At 36.2% G+C, this 12,621-nt stretch overlaps 1 protein-coding gene across 1 annotated transcript in view; it reads right to left on the bottom strand.

Moving 5' to 3' along the window:
- Nucleotides 1–1,943: 1,943 nt before the first annotated feature.
- LOC103590287 (exocyst complex component 1-like) overlaps nucleotides 1,944–12,621 on the bottom strand; it is a 15,439-nt gene continuing 4,761 nt past the window's right edge. The window contains exons 2-3 of the mRNA XM_008572495.1: nucleotides 6,817–6,947; nucleotides 1,944–2,252 (exon numbers count right to left, since the gene is read on the bottom strand). Of these exons, the coding sequence (XP_008570717.1) occupies nucleotides 1,986–2,252; nucleotides 6,817–6,947 (398 nt within the window). The 3' untranslated portion in view covers nucleotides 1,944–1,985. The remainder of the gene's footprint in view (nucleotides 2,253–6,816; nucleotides 6,948–12,621) is intronic.

The following is a 12,621-nucleotide window of genomic DNA, read 5'->3' as shown; positions in this document are numbered from 1 at the left end:
CTTCCTGTCTTTGAAGTTTCCCATTCTAGATATTTCATATAAAGGGAATTATACATGTCCTTTTGTGTCTGGTATATTTCACCTACCATAACATTTTCAAGGTTCATCCATGTTGTAGCATGTATCAGAACTTCATCCCTTTTTAAAGCTGAATAATATTCCATTGTATGATTGTACCACATTTTGTCTATCCATTTGTTGATGGCCACTTGCATTGTTTCCACCTTCTGGCTGTTGTGAATAATGCTGCAATGAACATTGATACACAGACACCTGTTCAAGTCCCTGCTTTCACTTCTTTTGGGTATATACCTAGATATGGAATTGCTGGGTCATATGGCAATTCTCTGTTTAGCTTTTGGAGAAACTGCCAAACTATTTTCCACAATGGCTACAACATTTTAAATCCTACCAGCAATGTATGAGGCAATTTCTCCACATCCAACACTTTTTTTTTTTTTTTAAGTTCCTTAGTAGGTGTGAAGTGGTAGCTCATTGTGGTTTTGATTTGCATTTCCCTAATGACTAATGATGATATTGGCCTTTTTTTTTTTTTTTTTTTAAGTTCCTTAGTAGGTGTGAAGTGGTAGCTCATTGTGGTTTTGATTTGCATTTCCCTAATGACTAATGATGATATTGGCCTTTTGTATACCTTCTTTGTAAGTTCCTTAGTAGGTGTGAAGTGGTACCTCATTGTGGTTTTGATTTGCATTTCCCTAATGACTAATGATGATATTGGCCATTTGTATATCTTCTTTGTAGAAATCTCTATTCAAGTTCTTTGCCCATTTTTAAATTGGGTTGTCTTTTTATAACTGAGTTGTAGGGATTCTTTATATATTCTGGGAATTAAGCCCTTATCAGATATATAACTTGAAAATATTTTTTCTCATCCTTTCACTTTCTTGATAATGTCCTTTGATGCAAAAAGTTTTAAATTTTAATGAAGTCCAATTTATGTTTTTTTTTTTTTTTTGCTCATGCTTTTGATGTCACAAGAATCTATTGCCAAACCCAAGTTCCTTCATATTTAACCCTATGTTCTGTTCTAAGAGTTTTATGTATACAGTTTTTATATTTAAGTAATTGGTCAATTTTGAGTTAAGTTTTATATATGGTGTGAGGTCAGGGTCCAATTTCACTCTTTTGCATGTGAATATACAGTTATCCCAGTGCAATCTGTTGAAGAGATTCTTTTCCTTTTGAATGGATTTGGCACCCTTGTCAAAAATCAGTTGACCAAAGATGTATGGGTTTATTTCTGAACTCTCAATTGTATTCCATTGGTTTATAGGCCTATCCTTATGCAGGTAACACAGTGTTGTGATTACTGTAGCTTTATAGTAAGTCTTAAAACCAGGAAGTGTGAGTCCTCCAACTTTATACTTTTTTTTCAAGATTCTTTGGCTGTTCGGAGACCCTTGACTTCCATATGAATTTTGACATCAATTTTTCGTAGCTTTATAGTAAGTCTTAAAACCAGGAAGTGTGAGTCCTCCAACTTTATACTTTTTTTTTCAAGATTCTTTGGCTGTTTGGAGACCCTTGATTTCCATATGAATTTTGACATCAATTTTTACATTTCTGCAAAAAATGCTGTTGGATTTTTAATAAAAATTTCATTGAATCTGCAGATCATTTGGGGTAGTATTGACATCTTGATTTTATTAAGTCTTCTTATCCATGAATACAAGATGTCCTTCCATATATTTAGGTGTTTCATGATGCTTTTGCATACTTTTTAGCAGAATACTAATTTAGTCAAGACCATCCAACTTCCAAAGTTGCCAAGGAACACAGTGGCAAAAAGCCCCAAATGTTGAATGATTGCATTAAAACACATTTCACTGCAATTCACAAAGCATTACTTTATTTTCATATAAATAATAGTCACTGATGAAGGAAAAAAACAACATTATGACTTTCAATATTTACCTCAGGAACCATTTTCATAGGACACTGATGAAGGAACATGGTATACTTCTTCAGAGTGGCAAGGGACATAGGGACAAGCATACAAGATTGAAAGCATAAAAGCATATTCTCATAAGGACCAAGCAATCCTTGTTGTTGGAGGACCAAATGGAATCATCATTAATGTAAGTAGAATCAAAGTTCACAATTTGTAAGTCCTTCTTAAGATAGGCATGATTCAGCTTATTTACAGTTCGAGCAAAGGCATATTTAGAAGCACAGCTATATGCTTCCAAACTGTACACTTTCTTGAAGTGCAGATCAAAAAATGGATTGTCCTGGAAGAGAAAGACATGATTTAGTTTGTAGCCAAGAAGTAGCTAAGTTTCCTGGATTCTCTCATATTCTCTTGGGTATGTTTATTGATTGTAAAGTATCAGTATAAAATATATTTCTAAAACCTACAAATGAGCTATCCAGAGCAACCTTCTTCAAATATAATTGCATCTAAAAAATCAACAAGAAAGATTATTTTTGAAGCATCTGTGTCTTTTCAATTATACAAATAAAACATGCCTCAGAATGTGCAGTTATCAAGTCTTTCCAATGTTGTGAGTTAGAGAGGATTGGTAGGGATGAAAGAAGAGAGTAAACTCACTTATAGACTTCTGGAAGTGAAAATAGTTTCTCTTTTTCTTTAGTAGGAGGTTAGTTCTTTGTGCTATTTCAAAGGGAGAAGGGAGAAATATAGGATAGCTAATTAGCTATTGTCATATTACAGATCACCAACCTGCTGTCTTTGAAGTTAATATCAAAGAATTACTTTTGAATGGAATAGCAAGAATCATGAAATCATTTGATTGAAACTGTCAAAATACTAAAGACTGCCTCTAGGCTCTTGCTGTATTTCTAGTGTAAATATTTCAAAAAAAAAGTGAACATCAAAGCTGATCTAGGTCATACATGTTAAAATAATAATAATTGCTACTGTTATTAATAGCAGTAACAACAATGCCTTGTATTTATAAAGTTTACAAAATGCTTTCACATTCATTATCTGCCTAACTCCTGAGTCTCCTTTAGGACTGAGATTTTGCATTATTTAGCTTATCCATGACAACTACAAATGTGTATGGAACTGATCTCAAGTAGTCCTATGAAAGGAGAACTGGAGGTAAACGTTGCCCTAGGTGACAAAGAGTCTGAAACCAAATCACAGTATTAATAATTTGTTAGCATGTCGTATGTCAGTATTATATATAAGCAACTATGTCTTTGCAGTTTGTTTTTCAAATAGGAAAATTTTTGCAGGAGGCAGGAAAAAGAGCATGGGTTTTCAAGTTAGACAACTGTTTTGACTCTCTGATGTAACCAGGGGCAAAGTACTTATCTGAGTCTCATTTTTCTCATTTTAGATAGGGTTGTTGTGAAACTTACAGAGATTAATCACATAAACTAGTATGGAGCTTAATAAATAATAGTTACCTTTCTCAAATCTGCCTCCAAAGATTGTGATATTGGTGTTAATACCACCTTACTTTATACCATTAAAAAATTTAAAAACAAAACAATGCTTTTAAAAAAGAATGTACAAAGGTGATGTAATTTTTAAATGCAGTGCTTCCTTAGTCACTGGCAATTTTTTTCCAGCTATCATAACTGCAGCTTGAAAGACAATTCTGCCGAGAATCTCAATAAAAGGAAATCACATCCACTGCATCACCAGATACTAATCATGCATCTTATGTTGTTTTCTGTCCCAAACATTTGCTCTTCATCAGGTAGAAAATATCCCTCATGCTTTTAAGATACTTGGACAGAATTGATCTTTTCCTTTAGCCTAATAATAGAAGGCTGAGCGTACATGCACATAGACTACATCTCTCTCTCTCTCTCTCTCTCTTCCCTTTGATAGAATTCTAGAGCTAACAGGGGATGTCACAGATCAGTTAGTAATCTCCTGTGTTTGGCTGGTATAATAGTTTCCAGAGGCAAATTCCAGGTTACATGTGTTGCTATTGGCAAAGCCAGGATAAAAACCAAGATCTCAGTCAGCCCAACCCCACTTTTTGCTACATCATCCTGTCTCCTGTTGCACCTCCAAATCTCTATTTATTTTGATTTCTGCTTTACAAATTGACTTCCATTTCAATTCCATTCCATTTTAAAGGTGACAACTTTTTGGCTTGAAATTGCTCTATATAAAACTGTATCATTGCTGTTGAAAAAAAAATGTAATAAATAATGACTCCTGAGGATTCAATTCCAAGAAAGAGAAGAAATTCCCAGAACAGCCAAGATATTTTTACTTCATCCATAGAAAAGAAATTTTTAAGAGAACTATTCTTTGGATACTATAGTTTCTTTTCCGGCAATTTAATATTTTAGGTCCTAAAGTTAGGAGAAAAAAATGGAAATAGCCAACTTCTCTTTTGTGTCTAGTTCACTATCAAAGATAATCATCTTCAAATTGAAAAGGGAAGAATCAACGTTTGGATGGAATTAAAAGCCAAGAAAGGTGAGGAAAACATAGAGAACAGCTAGTTGTTTCAGGGGAGACTAAGTTGACAAGTTTAATAAATACCTCCCCAGGCACTGGCCAAACTTGTAGAAAATAACTATGATAATTGTAACATTTGAGAACTTGAGAAAAAGAAAACAAAAGAAAAACAATGGGCCAAAAATTGGGGTGGGAATGGTTAATTCCTGAAACTACAGATTAGTGAACTTGATATGGATTTCTGATAAAATTCAACGCAGTATAGAAATTTAGTAAATACAGAAAAATATAAAGAAGAAAATAATAACTGAAGAAATTTTGATCCTATCACACAGAGATAACTATTATTTACGTCCTGGTTTGTTTTACATATACATGTGATACACACATACATATCTACATGTAATTTTTGCTTAAAATTTAAGATTTGGGTCTCAATAATATGATAGACTAAGTATGCAAAATTGACACTATATTTTAGAAAAGTGGGTATTCAAAACTTTGTCAAAAAAGTTTTAAAAAAAATTTAAAAACTTTGAAAAAACGTATTAAATAGTGAACAATTGTGTTCTGAAGTATTCCTTTGAAAACATGTTTTGTAGTGGCTACATAATATTCTGTCATATGGATATGCAATAGTATATTTAACTATTTCCTAAATGTCAGATATTTAGGTAGAATATATTGTCAGAAAAATGCTATGTGAATAGTTGGGAAACAAAACAATGAGATACAGCATTCTTTCATGAAGACATTGTGCCACACACACTAAATTTTGAAAATAGGATTCTTAGGTGATAAGTCAAGGTAATAGCAGATAGTATATATTGATTTAAGTAAAGAAAATAAATGTGAAATTTAATATATAAAATTTAGATATTCAGATTAGATGATTATTAATTAATTAGGGCAGAATTAAGTGCTTATGGCTGTCTACTTCTCCACTGTATCTTCAGAGCCTGGCAGGCCCTGGTATACCATAAATCCTTAATAAATGAATGAACAAAAGAATATATGAATTTGTAGAGGAATTAAGCAACCAACCTAAAGAAGACAAATTAATAGATTTCTGGTTAAAGTCTAGCTCTGTTATTTAATAACTATATGACTTTGGGAAAGTCAATTAGTTTCTTTAAGTCTCATTTTCTTCATCTGTAAAATAGTAGTAATAATAGAATCTAATTCATGGGGTTTTGTGATGATTATTTAAAACTATATATGGAAAGGGTTTAGTTTGGTTCTTGGCACCTTGTAAAAATTTACTAAATGTGAGATGGTAGCGGGTAACAGTACTACTACTAGTAGTCATGATAACCGTCAATTACCTAGAGGTATGTATTTGACCTTGCTTGCTTCACCAATTTTATTATTGTCTTGGATGAAGTCCTAAATATTGTGCTCATTACATCTGTGTTATACTATAGTGATATTAAAAAATCAAGACAGAAGATTTGATAGCTTGGAACAATAGGCCAAACTAAGAATACGGCATTTATTACGATTAAGAATAAACGAGCTTAGGTTCTAATTCATTCAAGAGTAACATCACAAATACTTATTGAGTGCCTAATATCTATCAGGCAGAAGGCTATGATAAAGGGTGAGATATCATTGGTCCCAGTTTTTAAGAAGTTTTCCATCTAGAGGGAATTCAGAGTAATCCAACAATTGCAATTTGTAGGATTATGGCTATAACACATTTACATCCATAATGCAATGGGTGCATGGAGCTGAGGAATTGGGAATTTACCCAATGGGAAATCTGGGAATGGGGTAAGAGATGCGGGTGATTGGGCATCCTAAGCCTCAAGAGTCAGTACTTCAGCATGGAGGAGATATAAAGTTTAAGTGGGGAGTGAGTTCTCCATTCAAGGAGAACTGTTCAAGGACAGACTGGGAAAACCACGTGTCAAGTGGTCAGGTGGGGAGATTGGTATATTCACTCTTTCTCCCCTTTCACCTCTAAGATTATAGGATTCCATGAGTTATATGGACCTTCTGGTAGATAAAGTGGGTTTGCTGACAGTAAAATTTGAAGATAAGGGAAGGAACCCAGAACTTATAGAGAAAATAGGGGTAGGGAGAGATTGGTGATGGAAGTATCACATATGTATTTGGAAAAGTGATATTTAAAGTTTCAGCATTGACTGGTAGATTGTGTTTAACCCATTAAAAGGCCCTTGGGAATGATGCTTTTAAATTTCATAGACAAAATTCAAATTTAAACTTATAAAAACAGAATTAAAAAACCAGATCATCCCAATAGATTAAACCATACCATTTAAGAACAATATAATGTCATCTTAACATTTAGTACATTCCAAGAATATAGGGGGTAGAACATTGAACATAAGATCTTCAGCATATTGACCCCACACTCCCTTATAAAACATAACACTTACGGTATCTGCTTCTTTTCCATCAATCATCTGCAGGTCATTCAAAGACCACTTTTTTGTTACTTCATATTTTTCATCTAAACCTATTCTGTAGTGTTTCACCATAATTATTTTCACTTCTTCATTTTTGGTCACTGAAGGACAGAAAAATACTCCGTGTACATAAACTCTTAGTAAGACAAATTATTCAAGTCACATTTTTCAGTATTTATGTATTCCCTTTTTATATAATGACCTGAACTCACATTACAGCTACACCCCAATTTTGAACCCTAATGTATCTGAACCATCACAAGTATGCCCCCAAATCTGCTCAGTGTGTTAAAGACAAATTATTCAAGTCACATTTTTCAGTATTTATGTATTCCCTTTTTATATAATGACCTTGAACTCACATTACAGCTACACCCCAATTTTGAACCCTAATGTATCTGAACCATCACAAGTATGCCCCCAAATCTGCTCAGTGTTGACTTTATTTTTGCTACAATTGTGCTTACGTACCACCACAGTAATATCTGTCCAATAGAACATGGAACTACATGTTCTGAGCTCTGAGCTTTGTGGTGGAGAATGGGGTTCAACTTGAGGCAGGAAATAACAGATTTGGTGTTAGCATATGGTCAGTGCCAAAGTGTTTATCAGAACGAGTTGGAATTTTAATTTACAACAATATAAGAAAGTGAGGTCAGGAAAGTAAACAGTTCTGTTCACACAGCAACACTGTTGAAGAGTGATCAAAAAAATACTACAGTAATTGTGAACAGTTTCTTTTAAATTTGCTGTGAGACTTGTGATGTAGAAGTGCTTGCATCACAGGTACTGTTGACCTGTTTGGTAGTGTTTGAGATTTGTAATCCTCTCAAGGGTCTCTCAGATTCTATTCAAAATGTGCCCTTGACATAAAAGGTTTTTGTACTATATTTCAAAAGATGTGGGAAAAAGAGCTTTGCTCATTTTACGTGAACAAAGTAAGGGAAATAATTTCCTGGTCTGAAAATCATTTGTCTTTGGTCACAAATAAATACATCAGAAGCATCCATCTGCATTTAGCATAGAGCTCCTGAATGGAGAATTATCCATGAGTTAATAAAGGAGTATTTACTACTTGCTGGATAGAGCTATGACATTATAAACACCACAGGGAATACAAGTAAGAGACATGGTCCCTGCCCTCTAAAAACTTATGGTTTTGTCAGGGAGACAGGGCTAACACACATGAGTCACATATAATAGTACATTATAATGAGGTGGCAGGTGGGGATCAAATCTCTAAAATTTTCTTTCAAGATGGACAGTGTCACTTAGAGTGTTACAAGCTGGTTCTGCTAAGAGTGAGACTGGAATTTGTTTTGGGGAAAGACTCTCTCTTGGTTCTAGAAAGTACCACTTTGGCATGCCCTCCTCATTATGGAGATATAAAGCAGTATATTACAATATAATCGTAGTGATGGATAAGTAAGGTGGAGCAGATTATATGTTCGACAGGAGTTCTGAGAAAGGAGAGGATTGGGATAGTTAGGGAAGGAATTATAGAACAAACAGAATTTGAGGTGGGGCATTAAAATTAGTCCAGTTTGGAAAGGCAGAGGCCACCCTGAAGGCATTTCTGGGTGAAGGACTGTGTGAGGAAACGAATAGGCAATGGAACTTAACTTTACCAGGTGGAACAAAAGAAAGTGGACTGTGCAGATTGGTTGGTGTTAGGATATGGTGAGCAATATGTTGAGAAGGTTATGAAAATCTCTAGATTTGAAAAGCAACAGACACCACTGTGGACTTGGGGTGTCTGAATCCTCCCCTCTGGTGGGAGGAATGGGAGGTGGCCTGGATAGCAAGGGCCTCAGCATTGGAGCTGATGAAGGGAGGAACTCTGGAGGTACAGTTGATACTGAAGTCAAGGCAACCAGCTGAGCTCAGAGTTTGTTATGGAGATGATTTCAGTCCCCTCGAGAAGGGAGTCTGAGCAGGTTGAGAAATCTAAGAAGAGGGCACTGTGTTCGGTGTTCAGGAAAGGCTCATATAGCAATATGTGTTCAATAAGTCTCCTTCCTCCTTGAGCAGGAAACTGATAAAATGGCACCCTGTTAAAGGAGTATTTTTCTGGCAGCAGTGATGCACAGGATACAGTGAAGAAGAAAAGAAAGAGGGACCGGAGGACCCTGGAAAAGGCAGTGCAGCCCAAAGGGCTCTGGCATTAGACACTCTGGTGTCAGATCATGATACCACTTCTTGCAGTGTGGTCCGAGTAAATTTATTAGTTACTTAATTTCTCGAGATTAAAGCTCAGCTTTTTAATGTTGTAGACATTAGAGTGATACAAACTCCTAGGGTGTAAAGATTGAAGTAGATAAAGTATGTAAAGGACTTAGGATAGTGCCTGGTTTCTAGAATTTGCTGAAGTGTTTTGTTTTAAGAGGCTGTTGTACTAACATGGCATGGGATGTGGGTAATGCAAGTAGAAGTGGCAAGTCCAAGTAAATTTCAGATGAGGCACTGACAACACTGGCTGGAAACCAAACACTGGGTACAAACCCAAATAGGAAAGTATGGAGGGTGAGCTGGTTGGGTGGAATGTGTTTTGTTTTTGACATACAGATGAGGTATCCACAAATTATCTCAGAAGAGAAAAAGATGGAAATTTTGTTGTTTGGGAAAGGAGATACAGACTTGAGATTTTTGTGTGTAGAGAGGTTTCCAAGATCAGGTTTATAGGGAAAAGATCAGAGAAAAGAGTGAGAGAAAGTGGAGAAGAAAGAGATGTCAGCCAAGTGGCTCAAGAAAGGGGCCTGAGGAAAGAGTCAGGCACAACAGTGCAATGCTATGGAAATCAAGAGGATGGTGAGTTTCAAAGGTTTGGAGACAATCTCATGAAGGAGAGTTCAGCCCTGGCACTGAATCTGACTTGGAGAAGATCATCAGTTTCCTCCGTGAAGGCAGTTTCTCTGGAATGCTGACGGCAGAAGACAGCTTGGAGAGGATTACTTCGTGCACATGGAGTGCCAGTGCCTGGGTTAGGTAAGATGAAAAATGGTGATAGAAAGGGAGTCTAAAGACTATGCTTTAGATCACATATTCCAGGAGTTTGGAAGAGGAGAGATTACACATTTTGAAGACAAAGGAGTGAATGAGGAGGCATATCCTGAGAGGACTTCAAGCAGAAGATCGTAACCCAGGGTCAATGAACCGGCCCAGAGTCTGTGATCTTCCTGACATTGTGCAAAAGTCGGTGGGCTTCTGCCCATCTATACTTCTTTAGCCCTAAAAAAATCCATCTTCATGGTGTAGATGTCACCTTTGGAAAGAGGAAAGGATTAGAAGAGAAGCTGTTAGGCTGGTGTGTTGAAGTGGAGGCACAGCTGATTCTGTCATACTTACTAAGGACAAGATCTTGGGGTAGTTCCTTCCAACAGGAGGCAGTTGTGTCTGTCCAGGCAAAAGCTCTACCTCAGAGCCAAAGGACTGTGTTCTTGCTCCAGCTAGCTATCTCACTAGCTACTTAGGGGGATAGGGAGATATGGAGAAACTACTGGATACTGTTTGAAAATGTTATTTTCAGGAAGCAAATTCTACTGCCTCAACTACATGCCACGATAACCGTCTAACTGACTGTAGACCCACTCACTCATTTCATTAAATTGATAAATATTTGAGGGCCTTTTTTTGTAGCAAGCACTGTGCTAGGAATGTAAAAAATTAATTCTCATAAGGTACCATTCCTGCTGTCACTAAGATTAGAGGGAGTGGGGGACTTTGAGAGAAGACACGTGCTCACCTCGCTGTGACTGAAGCACAGACGGGGTGCTATATAACATGGACGAAGGACATTTTCATTTGCATGGGGGTCAGGGAGAACTTCCTGAGGGAGGTAATCTCAGTTGTAAATGGGCAGAATGAAGAAAGGGGCAAAGAATTCTAGAAAGGCATATGTACAAAGTCATGATATGCTTGACACTCTTCAGTCATTACAAGTGTTTGGTACTGTTGCCATGAGGTGTGAGGGTAGACAGGTGGTAAGAAGCAAGGTAGGCAACAGCTAGTTCCTGGAGGGTCTGGAATACCAGGATAAGGAGTTCAAATGTTATTTCAAAAACTATGAGTGTGTGTAGGGGGGAGAGGAGAGAGAGGGAAGGGGGTGGGGGGAGCGGGGAGAGGGGGAGAGGAGTGTCACTGAAGAATTTAAGTGAAGGGACAGGCTGAGCTTTACATTTTAGAAACTTCTTATGGGCAATTCCATAAAGGATGGGCTGGAGGTGGGAATGAAGAAAAGAGATTGTCAGAATAATTTACCAGCCATCAAGTTTTCTGACATTAATGGTTACTGTCCCACTAACACCAAACTAAGAAAATAAAAGAACATGCTATAAAAGTTAACCTTTTAATAAAAGGATGTAGCACAGAGAGAGTGCAGCCTCCTTAATTTGACAAAATAGACTTCTTTGGAGCCAAGGAGGCTCTCAGAATGGTCTTTAGCCAAGAGCCAAAGAAGCCTACTCAGGCTGGAGTGGACCCAATCCCTAATTTCCATGCTTGAGCTTTGCTGCCAGCTAAAATTAAATGGCCATATCCACATTAATGCAGTGGCAAAGTGGAAACTTATCACATTGTCTTAAAACAAAAATATGTTTATATAGTCAAAATGTTAGAGAGTTGGTTTCAGGAACATCAGAGATGCCATTATATAATTATGATTTAGTGAATAATATTTATAGACCCAGGGAATTTCAGAATTAATATGCTGCAGTTTTAATATTTTAGTATTTTCAGAATTTCATTCTTAACTTCATTCCAATCATTTATTTTCACTTTTAATTTTAAAATAAACGTAGTCATTAATTAATAACTCTATTACCATGTAAAATAGTTACTATTATTCATGAGGCTAAATGGAAAGAAGATTAGCTAATTGATCCAATATAATTTGGCAGAATAGAGGAAAAACAGTAGCTCACAAGTAAGGCACACAAAATGCTTTAAATTAATAAACAACTCTATTATTTTACAGTCCTAGTGTTATATAATTGTTTTCATCATTTAAATTAAATAGAAAAAAATTACCATGAAATATCAAAGAAAAGAAGCTTCAGTGAAATGTTATAACATATTGAAGATGTTTTGGGGTGGTTGAGAAGGCTATCATTGATTTCATCAAAAAAAGTAATTTTCAAATAATATTTCTTGTAGAAATTTTTTGTTTCTGACATTTTTACTTTAATGCTATTAGATTATATTTGTCAGTTATTAACAAACATACCAAGCCACAGGTGAAGAAAATATTTGTTAAGGAAAAGGTGGTTATATCATGTATGTGGAAGAGTACATTTTTTGCTTATTAAACAGTTTTCCTGTGTTTGAATCCAAAACAGAAAAAAAAGGAAAAATGTTTTGGTGACTGAAAAAGCCAAAAATAATTATAGTGATTAGTGAAGTGACAGAGCTACTTATACTAAGTCATAAATACTATTTGGTAGGGGCCGGCCCGGTGGCGCACTGCTACAGTTCGCCGCTTGGGAGCGCAGCAGCGCTCCTGCTGAGGGTTCGGATCCCACATACAGACCGGCCGCTCACTGGCTGAGCGAGATGCGGGCGCAACACCGAGGGTTGCGATCCCATTGCCGGTCCCCGGTCCGGTACGGGCGCGACACTGAGGGTTGCGATTCGTTGCCGGTCTCGAAAAAAGACAAAAAAGGAAAAAAAAAAAAAAATCAACTGTATTTCTATATACTAGCAGTGAACAATGAAAACTAAAATTAAAAATAATATCATTACAATATCTTCAAAAAATTAAAATGGTCCTGCTGTACGGCC

This window comes from Galeopterus variegatus, unplaced genomic scaffold (genome assembly GCF_000696425.1).
Source record: "Galeopterus variegatus unplaced genomic scaffold, G_variegatus-3.0.2 Scaffold793, whole genome shotgun sequence".
Taxonomy (NCBI): domain Eukaryota; kingdom Metazoa; phylum Chordata; class Mammalia; order Dermoptera; family Cynocephalidae; genus Galeopterus; species Galeopterus variegatus.
This window is presented reverse-complemented; position numbering and strand designations above follow the sequence as displayed.